Source organism: Cynocephalus volans, chromosome 8 (assembly GCF_027409185.1).
Source record: "Cynocephalus volans isolate mCynVol1 chromosome 8, mCynVol1.pri, whole genome shotgun sequence".
Taxonomy (NCBI): Eukaryota; Metazoa; Chordata; class Mammalia; order Dermoptera; family Cynocephalidae; genus Cynocephalus; species Cynocephalus volans.
Window position 1 is genome coordinate 81,433,331 of NC_084467.1, and position 19,634 is coordinate 81,452,964.

Consider the following 19,634-nt stretch of genomic DNA (forward strand, 5'->3'; position numbering starts at 1 on the left):
GTGCCCAACATGCCTCACACTTTGGCCTAGGAGCCTGGCCCCTTGATATATACCTCGAGCCTGTGATCATTTGGATGGTCTAATCTGACAAGCCCTCGGCCACTGCTTCTCACAGAAGCAGTATAGCTGACCGGAGCTCAGCCCTCAGATATGTAAATATCAGCTGCCTCCTATTTTACTGTTCTTTGGATTTAATACTTGTAAATAAACACACAATTAAGGAAATATTAAACATTTTGGCTAAAAAAAAAAAAGAGAGAGAGAGAAAGAACAGAAAATGATGGCTGATGAATTAAGAATAAGGTAATCTCCTGAAAATTAGATATGGCAAAAAGGGGATGGGAGCTTGAGAAGAATAGTAAGGCTTGAAATTACCACTGTAGGGAATGGGAGAATTACTCAAAGCTAATATAAATATACTTGGAGGGGCACTGGAAACATAATTTACTGTCAGCAATCTCACTAACTATGCAATAACATGGCTACATGAATAAAAGATACAAAAAAGGCAGAAGAGATATACTTATTCAGATGAGAGGAAGGCTACCAGACATAAGACTAGGGATCCTGATAAAGCACAACAGGGATAGTATTAGTAAAGGAATGAAAGAACTAGAGGGTCAGAAATTTGATAAATAAACAGGATAACTGAAGTTTTGGAAATGTATTGTACAGGTGATAAAATCTAAAAGATTCAGTAACCAAGAAACTCATTCTCTATCAGACTTTTAAGGAAATAAATTCTCTTTTTAACTAGTGTGATTTAAATGCGATTTTACCAAAAAGCAAAAATTGAGATGACTTCTTTAAGTTTTTATCAGTTACAGAATAGAGCAGCTTTTCAGTCTATAATGCTTCAACATGACAGTGGTTATAAGAAATGTCACAGTAATTTATTAATAATAAAAGTTGAAACTCATAAATTGGCTTGCTTTTGCCAATTAGAGCTAACTAATTTTAATAACATAATTCTCACTTATATTCTAATATACTTTCTGGAGTAGGAACATCCATGGGAGTATGCTGTACATGTTAATGTAGTTTCGTGTTGTAGCAGAAAAGATATTGATAATTGCTAGCATATTGTACTGTTATCATTTTACAGCATTTTATACCATAGAATTTAGTGTCAGGAATGCTATGACCTCATACTTAAGAATTATTTAAGTATTGGAAGCTAGAAGAATAACAGCTAACATTCTTAATTAACATACTTACCCTATTTCAAGAATAAAACTAATGAGCAAAGACAGCTTATCTTAAACTTTTACGAAATATATACCAAGAAAAGCTTCATTAGAAAGCAACACAATGAATAAACTTTTAAGTTCTCAATCCATACCTCTTGTCTATCTTGCTGGTTATGCTTTGTTTTTGTTTTTTTATAGCCTTGGTGTTATAACAACATGCTTGTTACACAAATCTCGAACTTAAGTGACACCCTGGGGTCAAACTGAGAGGAAAAGAACATCACCGAATGGGACCACACCATAAAAGTAGTTTTTAATATAATAGCACACGCACATATATACCCATACCAGGTTCCTAACTCCTGTCAATGTGGAAAAGGAAAGGGGAATTTTAAAGGTAGTACACAGTAGTCCCATGCACTGCTATTAAAAATATTATGACATTCCAACATTAGCTTTATGTGATACTGAAACCAATACCACCAAATATAATAATGCAGTTCTATAATCTAAAAGGGAAAAATGTACTTATCACAAGAATGTTTTGTCATTTCCATTGAATTTCCTATGTGCTTCAACAACCTCCATAATTAAAATCAAAAATATAAGACTTACTTTTTGGGCCGGCCCCATGGCGCACTCGGGAGAGTGCAGCGCTTGGGAGCGCAGCGGCACTCCCGCCGTGGGTTCGGATCCTATATAGGAATGGCCGGTGAGCTCACTGGCTGAGCGCAGTGCGGGCAACACCAAGCCAAGGGTTGCAATCCCCTTACCGGTCACAAAAAGACAAAGAAAAAAAAAAGACTTACTTTTTCATTTTTTTTGAATTGTATTTCACTTGGTAAGCTGCTTGTATTAATTTGTCTGGACCACCATCAAACTGATGTGGAATGACCTTCTGAAAGTGCTAAGATACAATAAAAGAAAAACATAAGAACTACTTGTACTGTTTATTATTAAATAATTAATAGTAAAATCTAAAGACATTCAAGATATCATAAACTGACTTACCTGTAACATCCCTTCCATGTCAAGTTGCATCAGTTCTGTCTGATTCATTTGAAGAAGCGCTAGTCCTACTCGAAACACTATTTCTAAACCCTGAGGAACAAATTAAATAAAGTCAAATTTGTCTTACTGTTCCATCAATAAAAACTAACTACTCAAAATAATACTAAGGTAAAGATTTAGGGATCTAAACTAGGGGCTGGCAAACATTTTCTGTAAAGAGCCAGAGAGCAAATATTTTAGGCTTAGTGGGCCATATGGTCTCTGTCACAACTACTCAACTCTGCCATTGTAGCCCCAAATCAGACACAGACAGCACATAAACAAATGGGCAGGGCTGTGTTCCAAGAAAACCTTATTTATAAAAGCAGATGGAAGGACAGATTTGGCAGGCAAACCAGGACGATTGGTACATACTTTGGAATGCCAACTCCAATCCAAAGTAATTTAGATAGGTAATACAAATTGACCTTCCCAAAATGTAATTAGTAACAATTAACATGGGGTTCAGAGAATAGAAAAAAAGGATCGCTACTACGTGTCAATGACAATTAAAAGAATAACATGCAAAACATTCACAGAAGAAATTTAACTACACTAATTACTTCTTACACTTTGGATAACCGATGCATTACAATATTAATTGTCAGGCAAATTTTACCTCTCAATAACTCACTATGTAAGTCAGGAGGTGACAAAGAGGTTTGATTAAGAGTATGGGCTTCAGGGGCCCAGCCCGTGGCTCACTCGGGAGAGTGCGGCGCTGGGAGCGCAGCGACGCTTCCGATGCGGGTTCGGATCCTATATAGGAATGGCCGGTGCACTCACTGGCTGAGTGCCCGTCATGAAAAAGAGAAAAAAAAAAAAAAAAGAGTATGGGCTTCAGAATTTCACTGTCTACATTTAAATAGTGGTTACTATACCACTTAAGTGCTGTGTGCCCACAGAAAAGCTATTTAGCTTTTCCTTAAGTCTTAGCTTCCTCGTCTATCATCTAACAAATGAGGACAATAACAGTACCAGGTAGATATTAAAAGGTTTAAATAAGATTATCCCACATAGGCAGTTTAGCATGGGACACATGGGTCTCCCTCATTGCTCTCCTCATTGCCCTGCTCTCATTAACTCAACAACCCCTTTGCTCAGCTCTTGCTTCTAGTCTGTCCATTAGCTTACCTCAGACATAAAGATATCAAATATCCTTGTTGCAATTGGTAGTGGAAAAGTTGTAAGAAAGATAGTAAGAAACCAGGATGATGCATACATTGAGGTATGAAAACTCTGAGACTGAAAATGTACAAAGAGCTCTGGAAGATGCTCCTAAAGAGAAGAAAAGAATTAGTTAAATCATAGGGAAATTGAGTATTTTAAATCAGATCATTGTATTTAACTAGATTAGCCTATACCAAACAGAAAGATAAGATCAAGCATCATATGGAAAAACTAAGATGTAGAAATTGACACATTCAGGATAATAATGGCTATCTGGGAAGAGATGAAGGGGGAAAGGATGTAGAGCTGGAGTTTTGGGTGTATCTATATAACATTTGATTTTTAATAAAAAGAAAAACTGAAACAAAACTTCTATATTTATTTAATCCTATTGGTGGGTACATGATGTCTGATATTTTCTATACTTTTCTATCAAATATAACAGTTCAAAAAATATTTTTATAAGAAAGGAAATGCTATGCTGAAATAGTTTCAGGTTCTATCTAGTATTGATCACCTATCCCTACCTTCTTAAGGAATAGGAAAAATACACAAAATACAGATGCTTCAGACACTCTAGTAATTCAAAACATCAAAGATGCATTAAACTAAAAATGTAACACTAAGAGAGTTTAAGGTTGATAAAAACAAGCTTAATATTTCAGAAAAAAAAATTTTAATTAAGAATCATCTCAAGTCCTATTTTGGCTTTTTCTTTAAAATGTAAAAACAGGGCTGGCCAGTTGGCTCAGTTGGTTAGAGTGCAGTGTTGATAACACCAATGTTAAGGGTTTGGATCCCTGTACTGGCCAACCACCAAAAAAAAAAAAAAGGTAAAACATTTAACATATCACTGTCCTCCCCTAACACATAGAAGAGATTAAAGATTTTATAATTCCTGTGGATTAGGCTGCCAGGGAAAAGAGGACTTAAAAATGGCTTTCATGCCAGCTGAACCACTAACCTTACATTCTTCTCATTTAATTGAAATTTAAGTAAATGAGAATACTTATACCATTATAGGACAATATAGTAAACATACTCATATATATAAAATATAAAAATTAAATCCAGAAAGATAAAATATTTCAAAGGTATTTTTCACTTGATTTTGATCCCACTCCTCTTCTCTCCACCCTCATGCAGTTACTAGACAATATGAGTCTTAAACTAGCAACATAAAATGATGTAAACACTATGAGAAAAAAAAATGTTACAGGCTAGCTAAAAAGTAAAATAAAAAGGGACAGGAAGGGGAGAAGATTGAAAGAGACTCAAAGTAAATGGACTGACATCAGTATCATAATGTCACAAAGCTCTTATAAGACAGTCTACACTATATAACATTAATAGGATATAAGGAAACTCACATGTGCTTAGGTAATGGGTTTATAGTACATTTGGCACAAATGGTTAAAATTTGAATATGAAAATTGCAGTCAAGTTCTAGGCTATAATCTACCAGCAGATAGCACCTAATTTAAAAGAGAGATCTTAAAAATAATAATAATAATAATAATAACAAAATTTTTTTAAAAAAGCAAGGTCTAATTGTGTTAGCCAACCAACAAATGACCACATGATTAAAACACTGATTTTTTTTTCTCAACTGCTTTAATGCTTTTAACATTACATTTTCTTAGTTGTCACTCAGACCAATATGACAAAAAATACAAATGCAATTAATTGCCTTTTTCCAACACTACACTTTTTACCTGTATCATGCATTCAAACTGGTACATACAAAGGCCCAATTCTGCCATACTTGGTTTAAAAAGTTCACGAAGTCTATAATCCTGCATTAATTTAACAAATACACAGAAAGCTTCTTCTTCTGGCATCTACATTAGGAGGAAAAAAGCAACCTATGTTAAAGTTCTGTGATATGCAAATAAGCCAAGTACCCATCCAACCATAAACACTCTTTTGAGTGATCATGTGACACAACATTAAGAGCAATGGACTAAAAATCAGAAAGTTCTAGTCTCCCATTCTATCACCAAGAATTAGAAGTTAGACAAATCTTACAACCTCTGAAACTACCTCAACTTACTAATTAATTCAACCAGCAAATAATCATTTAGAGCCAAATACTTTTCTCTCTCTGCATATATACCAGTGAACAAAATAAACACAACTCTACTTTCAAATAGCTTGAACTTTCTAGTGGGAGGAGAAAGACAGTACACAGAATTAATCAACAAATACATATGTCAGATGGTGACCAGTATTACGGGAATAAAATAAAGTAGGATAATAAGGAGTACTGGGGAGATACACTGCTATTTATGTAGGTCAGAGAAGGTCCCTTGAAAAGGTAACATTTGACCGGAATCCTGAAAGGGGCATCTGAGGAAAGAACAGTCCTGGAAGACAAAAGTACAAAGGCCCTGAAATTGAATCACAGCTGGCATGCTCAAGGAACAGCAAATAGGGGACTACTGTATTTGAAGTAATGTTATGAGTGGAGGTTAGGCTATGGAGGTGAAATAACAGGGAACCAAAATACATGGGGCTTTAGAGGCCACTGTGAGAATTTTGACTTTTGCCTTAGTGAGATGGGAAGGCTTTCCAGGATTCTGGGCAGAAGTTAAATGATATGGCATAAGTGTTAAATGAATTTGTAAAATAAGTTTTCAAATGATCTATAATTGAGGTTTCTGAAAGGTACCAATTTCACATTTTATGTGTAAACCACCAGGAAATTACATTAAATAGGGTAATGGATGTGAAAGCCGGGAAGGGCTACAAAGATATTCAGAATATCTAAGCAAATAACATTATCCAAGGGCCAGCCTGTGGCTCACTTGGGAGAGTGTGGTGCTGATAACACCAAGGCCAAGTTTCGGATCCCTACATAGGGATGTGCAGTTAGCTCACTCGGGAGAACGTGGTGCTGACAACACCAAGTCAAGGGTTAAGATCCCCTTACCGGCCATCTTTAAAAAAAATAAATAAATAAAAATAAAAATAAAATAACATTATCCAATTGTCAAGCCATCTTTTAAAAAATAATAATATTTGCTTATTCTTATTCACTCACATTATGCCACTGTATTTCAAAAGAAAATACCCCAAAGGATCTCCAGGCATTCTTCTTACTAAAGACTGTTGCTAATAAACAATACATTTTCCCTGGACTTGACACAGCCATGGACAGGTTCCAAGACTTACTTGGTGAAACCCACACTTCCTTCCTTCCTCCCAACACACATAGCCACAATTCTGCCTTGGAGACCATCTACATTAACTCTAAGCTCTGCAGTCCCATTGATTGATGTCAGTCACTACAAGAAGCCCAGGATCCCAGAATTCTCATCCTATATAGTTCTACTGTTCCCTAATCTGACCCCATTTCCAATCTTTCCTAAATCTTTTTCATAGCACTTTCTGGAACTCATAATCTGCCATCAACAAAATATTCTACCTATATCCTCAGTCTCTTTTCCAAATATTCCTAAACACTTTCTTTAGCTGAAACCTGGCTCTCTCCTCAGGTAGTTTTCTCTCCCATAGCAATGAAAGGGCACTGGGGTTAGCGAAGTATATATCCCTCCTTGAACCTTATAGCCACTTCCACTGCATTCCAACACATGCCAACAGATATTATCCATTTACTCCTCTTTTTCACAGTACCTACAAACTTCTGGGTCACCTCCCCACCCCATCAACCCGGTAGTCATTTTCATAAAGATTAATTCTCTGGCCTAGGAGATCTTTGACTTCTTTCCTCCAATGATCCTGGGTAGGTAGTTATTAGCTCAGGCTCTAGAGCCACACCAAAACTTGAAATCCCAGTTTCTCCCATAACTATGTGGCCTTGGACAAATTATTTAACCTCTCTATTGCTCAGTTTTGCCATCTATCAAATGAGTAAAATAATAGTACATATTTCACAGGGTTGCAATGAAGATTAATATACATGAAGTATTTACAATTATCTGGCCTTGCCAGGCATACCATTCATTTATACTACACTATCTTTTTTTCTGTTCCCAACTCTTTCCTGTACTCATTTTCCTGATTACCCTGTAATATTTATTCATTTGTTTAAATCCACAATTACCTTGTCTTTCTCTCTATTCTAATTCCAGCTGGCAAAACACCCTTTGACGGATCACCACACTTGCCAGCTGCCAATAAATAAATACATGAATTATCTCCAAGGTTTCTTCTCAGGACTAAAATTCTGAGACTAAAGAGTAAGATAAAGAGTAAGATGGCCTCTTTAAAAAAATTTCAACAAGGTAAAGAGATATCACTATCTGATATTTCCCTGCAAGCTTTGATTGCTGTGTCCCTGAATTCTAAAAACATCCCACCCAGACCCACTCCAAAATAAGTCACTACCAATGTTATATTCCTGGGGCAGTAAAGGTGGCTGAGTAACACTATTTAGAGCCTATAGCAAGATATGCATAACAAGCCCGTAGATCCATGACAAGTAAAATTCTGAATAAATTGCCAAAGATATTATACAACATAAATAAGATTTTCATATCCACAGATTTATCATGTCCTCCTTTGTTAGGAAAAGATTACTCAAATGCTGACAAATAGTTAAGACTTAAAAGTAAATACAGGCTTTAGTAGAATATTATGGTATAAGTGTATATACCAAGAAGCTGAAATTTCATTTGGTGGCAAGGTATTATTATATGTTATTTCAACATTTTCAATCTTTTAAAGTGCAAATTAAATATTTCTATTCAAATTATAACTGGGGAAAAATATTCAATATCCACTTAAACTTAATAAAAACATAATTTTTAAACTCTCCAATGAAACTTTAATAAGGAACTTAATTGGACATTTAATATTTGTACTAACTTACCTGCATAAGCAGCAATCCAACTATAAAAGCACTTCCTTGACAGTAACCAACCTCACGATCCACTAAAGAATATGCCTAAAAAGTAAAAACTGTTGTTCAAAATACTTCAACATGGTATAACTTCCTTCTCGAAAAACCTAAAACTGGTAAGACAAGTAGATTAAAAGACCATTTATTGTTTAGAAAAGCTCTTGCTTGCTTATTGTAGATGTTATCCTATAATTATTTAAAAAGCACGTTTTATTATACAAAATTTTATTTTGACAATTTCCCAACTAGATATTGGCAGCTCCTAAGGACAAGGAAAGAAAGGAATTTGTACTCAGGAAAGTAATAGAGCTCTAAAATCAAATAAAATTTATATCTGATAAAGATAAATAAAACTAGAATAGGGTTAAGGTAGAGCAAAATTGAAATAGTTTAATAAGAAATTAGTATTTCACAGAGGTAGCTGAAAGAGACAGAAACTTTGGAACAGCAAAAGGCAATACTGAAGAAAAAATTACAATGGTAAGTGCTCTTAACAACGCTGTCCACAGCAAGCAGGAAAATTTGCTAACTGTATGGAATACAGTCATAATAGGAGAAACCCACATTCCAGATTGTGAACTTCACATAAGATGAATTATTCATTTTCACAGAGTATCTATAGAATGTAATTTATAAGTATTTTATTTTCATCAACTAATGCCAAATAATATGATGAATTTTCTATCAAGTTCTCCAAACTAGACAGTGATACAGTAACAGAATTAAAGCAGACATTATGCTAAAACCAACTTTTTTGCCAAAACAATTGATTATTGTGGTGGGAATTCATGCCTTATCATGGGAAACGTGTAATTTCAACCTTCTGAGGATTCATTTCATTTCCAAAAATGAATAAATAGAACTTACCTTCATTACATTAAATAAAACTTCCTGTCCAAGGCTATCTTTTTCCTTAAAAAAATTGTGTTCAGGATAAGTTCTAGCAATGTCCCTTCGGATCAACTTTTCACAAGGTGATGTCATTTTCAGAAGTTCTGAATACTGATCCTTAATTGGCATACTTTGTGCACTGCATAAAAGCTGCCAAACTATTGCTCTAAAGTGGTGGGGTATCCCTTTACGAACAAGTTCCTAAAAATAAAAAGTAAAATAAAAATTTTTAAATAAATCATTTAAGTCTCCTACCTTGCAAGCCAAAGAAGACCTATTGGGGGTTGGAGTGGAATGGAAGACTTTATCAATTTATAATTCACAAAGCTAGTTTTATAATAAAACTAGGGAACCTCTACCCAAGGCTAAGATTTGGCCCTTGTGTATATCCTGTTCTCGTCCAGGGGACTACAATGCCATTGATAAATTCTGGTCACCTTGCACAGAGTGTAAACCTTAAAAGTATTAAGGACTTAACCTGTAGAGCTGAGAATGATGGTATAGTAACCATCATGCTTCAAAAGGCTGTTTAGGGTAAAAAAAAAAAAAAAAAAAGTAAAAGACTGCTAATTTCAAGCATGTAGGATGCCACATCTTCATTTCTGAATCTATAAAATAAGAGAATTGAACTAACTTCTAAAATAACTTCCAGCTATCTACTTCTTTTATTTCTACATTTTGAGGACCTCTTATAACAACTGATATTTACAAATCAAAATTTCTATGGATACAAACAAATGAAAACACATAAAGCAGACCTCTTTATTATACAGCTTGGAAATTACTAGAATCTGTTTTTTTTTTTTTTTTTTTTTCCAATCCTCTATTAATCCATGCCTGATGCCCTTTGGGACACGAAGAAGAACTGCAACAAAAACATGAATACCTTAACTTGCTTTTCCTTCTTTCTGCGTACATCTTCCCATTCATTAACAATTCTTCCCCAAAGAATCCAAGAATCTTCTTCAAGGTGGCTGAGATTGCTAGAGGCTGATGAACTTGATACAAGGGAGGAGCCGCTGTTTCTTCTTGACCCATTTACAGATCTTAAAGACTTACTATCCGTCTCTAACAATCTAAAACATAATTAAAAATTGCTCAAGATCTCATCTCACAATAATACCAGATGAAACACAGATGGCACTTCGAGCTTCACTACCACAATTTATCCATTGTTTTAAAATAAAGTTTTAATAATATGCATAATTTCAATAATTTTTGGTTGATATCAGTAAGATAACTGCTATGCATTGCAGTTTCAAAATCTGAAATGGCAAATTATATTAAATATGTTATAGCACTATTAGCCCCATTTTATAATGCTATTAGCCCCTTTCATCACTATAAAAACTCAAATTAGGAAATCTGGTGAGAAAAGTGGTCAAACAGTCTTCAAGAAAAAAGAACCTATACATGAAAGAAGTACACTAAATTCTATGGAATAACTAATCCTATAGTGTGTACAGTGCGTCCTGGGCTAAAAAAGTAAGACAGAGCCACAGAAATTAACCAAATTCCTTCTCTTTTTTCATTTTCCTTAAAGCATACATAACTAATCTTTTTTTTTTTTTTTAAGATGACCGGTAAGGGGATCTTAACCCTTGATTTGGTGTTGTCAGCACCACGCTCTCCCAAGTGAGCCATGGCTAGCCCTATACATAACTAATCTTCCCAAACAAAAAGTGCTTTTTGTTTATGGCTGACATGTTAGCTCAGTTGGTTAGAGTGCAGTGTTATAACACCAAGATCCCCAGACTACCTAGCCACCAAAAAACACTAAACTAAATTTTTAAAAAGTGTTTTGTTTGACCCATGCAGTGTTTGTGTAAAACACTGAACTATTACTAATATTCAAACTGGGATATTATATACTTGTTTATATACATACTTTATTAATAATTCTAGATTCTGTTGAAAAATATAAAGATAGGGCAAAACCAGCCTATAATCTTTCCTGTACAGTAACAACAGGGTGTAGCTAAGTAAGGATCTCTTCCTTTAGATGAGGAAGAACTTCAATTCACTCAATCTCTACAATCCCTACCTTTTCCCCAAAACTCAGGCCAATTAACTGCTGCTATTTATCATTGGTCTTACACTGTTAAACTGGGACCTCTTCACATTCAAGATCCCTATTGACTTTTGAGTTTGCAACCTTGTTTTAAGTCTTTTCCTTATCTGTAGAAAAATGGGCCGAGCTAATTTCAAAGATCCATTCCATGACTCATCACATTAAATCCTTTATTTTTTTGACATATGCACAACCTATAAAGGAGGGTTGGAAAATGTGGCTCTGTAACTATAAAGATGTAAATTGTATCTCATTCAAATAATAAGGGCCCTAAAACATCAATTTGTGTATTTAACAGGCTACCACTCACTTCCAGTAAGTCTTTGAGAAAAAGTCATCTGCATAGGATAGAACAAATGCTCCCAATATTAACTTATGAAATATAAAAACTGAGAAAGAAAAAAAATATAGGCTAAATCCTGTTCAACAGATTATTGAACTACCCTTTGAGAACCAGATTTATAACCTACTCACCTTTACATCCCTTAGAACATTTAGCTCAATGCAATGTACATTAACTATTTATTAAATTTAAATAAATCATAATTCCTATATTTCTTTTCTTTTTTTTTTGTCCTTTTTAAAATGTGACCGCACTCAGCCAGTGAGCGCACCAGCCATCCCTATATAGGATCCAAACCCGTGGCGGGAGCGCTGCTGCGCTCCCAGCGCCGCACTCTCCCAAGTGAGCCACGGGGTCGGCCCATAATTCCTATATTTAAAAAAAACTTCCAAATCTCAAATATGTCATATCGAATAACACAATAGTATAAATTAAACAAATTCTATCTCTATTTAGGAAAAATTTAATATATTTTCATGGCGACAATAATTTAAATAAAATTTCCCAAATATTGCTAGAAACATAAAATTTTATCAAACAGCCAAGTTAAGCTTCAACTAACCGCCATAAATATTTTTTATTTAAAAAGTATTAGAGATGATGTTTTACTTTAAATACTGTTTTTCATAAATGTTACTTCAGTATGTCCATAATATATCTTACGAAAAAATTAGTGTATCTGTAAAAGTAATTTTCTATATGACTCTAAGCCCTAAAAAGTCTAAATGGAATAGAGAAACAAACTTAACTAGTTCTTTGCTTTACTTATTTATTAAATGCTTGCTATATGCCAAATAATTTATACTGCATCAATACCATCAATAAAGAGACATGCAGTTAAAAGAAAATAATGGTATTTCCTAAGTTAAACCTAAGCTTGAAGTACTATGGCAGTCTAGATTTTTTTTTTTAAAGTACCTAAATAGAAGGCTTTTAGAGAGTCAGAAAGGTCTCAGAGATGCTGAGTTGCAACTTTTAGGATAAACAAGAATGCCAAGTGAATTCATGGGTGGCTTGGAGAAGGTTAAGCTGTTCACCTTCAGAGAACACTGAAATAGCATAGTCACTTATACAAAGTTGTGACAAATGCTTACAAATAAAATATTCCAAGTAAAGACATTACTTTTTTAAAGATACCATCCTTATTTCATACACAAAATGACTCAAAATGGATGACAGACCTAAATATAAAACTATAAAGCTTCTAAAAGAAAACACAGGAAAACCTTTTTAAACCTGGGTTAGGCAGAAATTTGTTAATGGGACACAAGAAAACACTAACTGTAAAAAAAAAAAAAACTGATTAAAACATTGGACTTCACCAAAATTAAAAATCTCTGCTCTTCAAAAGATACCATTAAAAAAATGAAAAGGAAGGCCATAGACTGAGAAAAAATATTCTCAATACATGTATCTGACAAAAGATTGGTATCTAGAATATATGAAAAATTCTTAAAATCAATAATTAAAAAGCCAACTACCACACTTTAAAAAATACATAAGAGACACACTGACACTTTCCAAAACAGATAATCAAACAGACAATAAGCATTTGAAAAATGTTCAACATCTTTAGTCATCAGGGAAATGCAAGTTAAAACCACACTACATACACATTAAAACTTTAATTTACATTTATAAAGACTGACCATACCAAATGCTGGCCAGAATGGGAGCAATTGTAACTCTTGTATATTGATATAAGACGTATAAAACAGTACTACCACTTTGAGTAACTGTTTAGCAATTCCTTATAAAGTTAAAATGCATTTCCACATGGCCCAGCAAGTAATGAAAATAAATGTCAAAAAAAGGCTTCTCGTTGAAATTTCATAGAAGCTTTATTCATAATAGCCAAAAACCAGAAACAACCCAAATGTCCAGGAAATATTAAATGATCAAATTGTAGCATACTACCAGCAATTAAAACAAACTGCTGACACATGCATCAACATGGGTGAATCATATAAACGTTAGTTAAATGAAAGAAGCCAGATGCAAAAGAGGTTCCACTTATATAGAGTTCAAGAACAAGCATAATATACAAGAAAATATAGGAGTTAAATCCTCATGATTTTGAATTAGGTAAAGCCTTCTTAAATATGACACCAAAAGCACAAGTGACAAATGAAAAAACAGATAAACTGGAATTCATCAAAATTAAAAACATTTTGTACTCTACTGGCTACCATTAAGAAAGTGAAAAGACAACCCACCGAATGGAAGAAAATGTTTGCAAATCATAAGAGACCTCTATCTAGAATATACATAAAAAATCTAACAAATCAAAAATAAGATGACAAAAATACCCAATTTTAAAATGGACACAATATCTGAAGAGACATTTCTCCAAAGAAGAACTACAAATGATCAATAAGCACATGAAAAAATGCTCAACAGCACTAATCACCAGGAAAGTGCAAATCAAAACCACAATGAGACACCACTTCACAACCACTAAAATAACTATCATCAAAAAGACAGTTAATAACAAGTATTTGTGACAAAAGGGAGACAATGAAACTCTCATACACTGCTGTTGGGATGTAAAATGGTGCAACCACTTCAGAAAACAGCCTAGCAGTTCCTCAAATGGTAAACACAGAATTTCCATGTGACCCAGCAATTCTACTCCTACACATATATTCAAGAGAAATGAAAAATTATTTCCATACAAACTTATACATGAATGCTCATAACAGACCAAATGTCCATCAACTGATGAATGGATAAAAAATGTACAATATATCTGCACAATTTAATATCATGCAGCCATGAAAATGAATGAAGTTCTGATACATGCTACAACATGGATGAACCTTGAAAATATTATGCTAAGATAAAGAAGCCAGTCACAAAAGGACACATATCATGTGATTATACCTTTATGAAATATCTAGAAAACAGAAAGTAGATTAGTTGTTGCTGAGGGCTGGAATAGGAATGGAGGAAGCCAGGGATCCATAACCGCTAATGGGGTGATGAAAATGTTCTAAAATTGATTGTGGTGAGAGTTGCACAATTCTGTGAATACACTAAAAACAATTGTATACTTTAAATGGGTAAGCTGTACAGTATATGAATATCTCAGTAAAGCTGTTATATAAAAAAAAGAACAGGCAAAATGTATCTATAGAGATAAAAATCAAATGAGAAGTTTTGGGGACCTGGGGTTGCTAGAAATGACACACAGAAATTTGGGGGGATGATGGGAATTTTTGTGATAGAAATTTTCTAAGTCTTAATAGGCATTTGGGTTATACTCAGGTATATATATTTGTCAAAACTCAAACTGTACTCTTAAGAACTATGCATGTCTCTGATTGCAAGTTATTCATACTTCTATAAAGATTTATAAAAAAATTTTGTCTCTGTTTAATGGAACTAGGGGTAATAAGAATTAGGTAAGAAACTACTGCCTTTCGTTACTGGAAGCCCTTCAGAACTTTTTAAAAACAATGACTATTACTTTCAAAAGGAAATTTTGGGGTATATTTTGTAAAGGAAGGTATAAGCATTACTTCATTTCTGCCTTTTCAAAACTCTTGGTTATTCCAGCAAATCTTAGAATTCTCTAAAGAAAAACTTTAGAATTTTTACAATGAAGAACTCCTGTCTGAGAGAGTCAGAACACTCTGTAGAAAAAGTAATACCTAAACTGAAACTATCTCTCTCCAGTTAGCTACTTAGTCATGGTATGCTGGAAAAGAATCTACATATTCCTAAAGAATATATATATTCCTTTACAGAATATATAGTTAGAATCAAATATTTGTATTCCTTATTGCTAAAAGTAGTGATAAAACAACTTGGGAAGGCTCCTAAACAGATTGCCACCTAGTATCAACATAAATAAGATACTCTGACTGACGGTAGAAGGGCACATTACCTGAAAGCAAACAATTTCCAAACACCTGACCCTGACAACTGAGAAAATGGTAATACAGCATTACTCATAGATCTGTGGGCTACTGAGAAGTCCATCTAAAACTTATTCACTTATTTTCCTCTTCCCAGATCAGATGGGTTCATTGCCTTGCAGAGATTTTTTGCAAAAAAGTAAACTACCCAATCTGCCCCCAACTCCATCATAATTTCCTTCTGACTATATAACACAAGTGTGCTTTAAAAAGTTCATGGAAAGATTCATATTTATTTTCTTGGATTCATATTATCTTTTAATTTTGTTTGTCCACAAACTTTTTGAGGTACCTTCCTACAAGAAGAAATTAATCAGATTAAAGGAAAAGAAATGGCCCAGCAGGAATATTGTACATTGTAACCAAAGGCATTCCTTCTAGGTTTGTGTGGTTTCCTGTTATTTCTTATCTGCCACTGCTTTACAATAATTCACAGACCCAGATTTGCCCATCCTCCCAGAATGCTGCCAGACATCAGAGGTTGGATTTCTATTAACTGGGGAACAAACAACCCTCAGTCTTCTAACCAGGCAACTCCAAGGTTCTTAGAATAACTCCAGAATCTATGAGCAGCCATTCAAAATGGAGTCACACGCTTTCTTATCAATAACATGAAGCACATATTCATGTCTCAGAGCAACAGAAATAACAAAGAGAGAATTGAGAAAACATAATTAGCACAGGAAACAACTGAGAGACAACAGAAGTGCACAAATGATAGGGATCTCTCCAGGTCTGAAAAACCTGGATTTTTCTTTTGCTTTGTTTCTTTAAGATGAGGGCTCAAAGAAGGTGAATATGTGAAGCTTAAAGCCTCCTCCCAAATATTCTGATCAGAAACTGATGGTTTGGAGATCACTTTATACAGACAATCCAGACAGACAAGCCTAGCAGACTTCGTAGACTTCTTAATCTTAAAATAGACTATCTGAAGCTAAGCTACTTGCCACAGAAAGGGGAGTACAATATATTCTTTTAATTAATTATATCATCAAATTCTTTAGGGAATCAGACAGTTGATAAAAAGTTAAAAACAATCCTCAATCATAAAAAAATAATAAAGAGTTTGAGTGAAGATCTAAAGGCCTTTCCTATGATTAAAAATACATGAGTTTTTAAAACAGAGACTTGAAAATATCTGTTGATGGATGTTTCATGAAGAGTATTTTCAGAAAAACTGAAATGCTGCGGTGGTAAAATTATAATATAAGATGAACATTAGATCATCTAGATCAGTCTGTCCAACAGAAATATAATGTAAGCCATGTATGAAATTTTAAATGTTCTAGTAGTCACATTTAAAAGTTTTTAAAAAAAGGTGAATTTTAATAATTTATTTTATCAAATACAGCCTAAATGTCATTTCAACATGTAATCAAAACATTTTAAGTGAACTAGATATTCTTTTTTTCCCAAATCAAGCTTCAAAATCCTGATGTATATTTTATTCTTACGGCATATTGCAAGTCAGACCAGACACATTTCAGGTGCTCAACTGCCACATATGGCTAGTGGCTACTATATTGGACAATGCAGATCTAAATATTGGTAAAACAAAAAGATATATATAAATTAAGGTTTCAAAGATTCCTGTTTACCTTTTTTATTTTTTTTTGTAGTTGGCTGGCATGGGGATCCAAACCCTTGACCCTAGTGTTATAACACTGCACTCTAACCAACTGAGCTAACCAGCCAGCCAACCATATCTTTAAAAAAAACATAAAATACATTTACTTTAAAAGAACCCTTTCCATTTCTTCATTCTCATATTTCACCCCCCAAAAAATGCTAAAAAGCAAAATCTGGTTACAAATAACAGAATGTAAAAGGAAATAAACATGTTTGCAATGCCAAACTTTTAAACCACACAAATAATGGTCTGTTCAAATTTTAAATTAGCAACATTCCCCTCCTTAATTAAAATACATTGCTATTACACTTAAACTTACCTCCTTAAATTCATCTCTGCCAAAGCCTTTGTATTTTTAAAATAAAAAAGCACATTTAACACATGAGGGGGAAAGCTATTCCTATTTCAACTTTTTTAAGGCTATCAATTATTAACGTTCATCAAACAGATCTCTGACATTTCATTAAACTGTTTCTTCACATCTTTCTGGAGTTGCCACACATACTTATTTTTAAAAAGTAATAGCTGCAGTAAAACTATGGGAAGGAAAAAAGTTTCTTTAAGGAATTGGATATTTTCATGTTTCTTAAATTGTAATTCTCTAAAATATTGCCATTTTTATACTTTCTGAATCAAACAAAGTTAAATAACACAATTAGAGACTTATTTACATTTGGGAAAGAGAAGAATAAATCCTAAATAAAAGCATCTATTCTGTAAAGTGGCAAGTACTTGGGTCTCATAATTTTTACTTTAGATATGTATTACACATCTATATTACAAACCACAGAAGTAGTCATAGAAAATTTAAATTATTGGTTTTATAGGGGGAAGAAGACATAACAACTACAATTCCTTGAAGTTGATACAACAAGCAAACAGAAAGGACATTGTTGGGTGGGAGGGGGGAGAGGGAGGAGGGAGGGGGGTTTCGGTGATGGGCCACAATAATCAACCACATTGTATATCGACAAAATAAGATTTTTTAAAAAATTAAAAATAAAAATAAATAAATTATTGGTTTTATAACAACAAGGTCAAGGGTTTGGATCCCACTACAGCAAGCTGCGCGCCACCCCCCAAAAAGAAAGAAAATTTCAATTATTATTTTTTTAATTTTTCCCTAGACTTAATATGTTGGTGTGGATGAAGGGCAGAAAAGGAGAAAGAGGGCTAGATCTTAGGGTTTTTCATTTTGTTTTTTTGTTTTGTTTTGGGCAGCTGGCAGGTACAGAGATCAAACCCTGGACCTTGATGTTATCAGCACCATGCTATGTCATTTTGTATTAAAGTCAGAGAGATGCGTTTTACCACCAGGATTGTTCTCCTAAGGCAAATGAGATGTCACTAAATTCACCCATTCTCTACACATAAATCCTTCCCATGGATTCTGGGTTTTAATGATTCAAAAAAAAAAAAAAGTTCAACTTTTTCAGTACTTCCACACAAGAACAAAGGGTGACTTAACCTTTCGCTCCTTTTATTTCTTGAAATTCTTATCAAAATCTTTCTGAACATCTTTAAACAATGCTAGTAATTACTCTTTAAATTGTTACCATATACATTAAGCACATCTGGTATTCTGGAGTAAATTGTGAATTACTTAGGAAGAAGTTCATCTATATACCCAAACCTCACCTAGAAGAATTTTTAGAATGGTGCTTTGTGTATTTTAATTGTATAATAATTATTGATTACAACCATAAAAATGTTCAACCTTGGTCACTTGACAAACTCAGTACCAAAATTTATTTTTTGTGCAAACTATATCATCCATGTAATAACCAATTCTGTTGTGGAAATGGGCTCAGCAAGGAAGCGTCTGATACTCAGAGGGTTGGAGAGTCAGGTATTTATCATGCTGGTGGGCCCAGACAAGTTAATGCTTGAAAATCTGGACCCCAAGCTCAGGTCTCACAAAGTAAAGCAGACTCTTCCAGAGTTTTTACTTTTTCTTTTTTTTTTTTTTTTCCCTTTTCTCAGCATTCACTAGGATAGCATATGTGGTCGGTGCAGATAAGCGAGCTTGGTTACAGAAGCCAAAAATACAAGCAGTGATTAACAGCCAGACTAGTGGAGCAAACAAATATAGTTTCAAGGACAAAATATTACTTCGAGGCTTATGAGAAAATTATTTTGGCATTTTCCCCAACAATTCAAAACACACAAATCCTTTATACCTTGGCACTATCTATTAATGCTTTACTTAACCAGTCCGCTCTAGCTTCATATCTCACTAATTTTTCCACCCCCTACCTCCTTTTGCTCTACTGAATGGTCCCTACCATATTTCTTTTTCCTCTGAGGACAGAGAGAAATTATGTTATTTGCTCATAACAGCCTTCACACAACCTAACACTCTACATTTGCTCTTTCAAGATCCTCTTCCGGTCTCACCTTATCCAAGAAACACTGCCAACCTGCATATTATGTTAGAAGACTATCTCTTCCCAAAACCTCTAACGAAAGGTTTAGCTCAAAATCTTTCAAATGTAATAAGCAAAG

General features: G+C 34.0%; 1 protein-coding gene across 6 annotated transcripts in view; it reads right to left on the minus strand.

Moving 5' to 3' along the window:
* Window positions 1-19,634, minus strand: part of EVI5 (ecotropic viral integration site 5) — a 233,956-nt gene that overhangs the window by 161,604 nt on the left and 52,718 nt on the right. For all 6 annotated transcript variants that reach the window (XM_063103863.1, XM_063103862.1, XM_063103859.1 and 3 more), the window contains exons 3-9: window positions 10,052-10,241; window positions 9,142-9,366; window positions 8,245-8,319; window positions 5,126-5,251; window positions 3,375-3,518; window positions 2,202-2,291; window positions 2,000-2,097 (exon numbers count right to left, since the gene is read on the minus strand). In XM_063103863.1, the coding sequence (XP_062959933.1) occupies window positions 2,000-2,097; window positions 2,202-2,291; window positions 3,375-3,518; window positions 5,126-5,251; window positions 8,245-8,319; window positions 9,142-9,366; window positions 10,052-10,241 (948 nt within the window). The remainder of the gene's footprint in view (window positions 1-1,999; window positions 2,098-2,201; window positions 2,292-3,374; window positions 3,519-5,125; window positions 5,252-8,244; window positions 8,320-9,141; window positions 9,367-10,051; window positions 10,242-19,634) is intronic.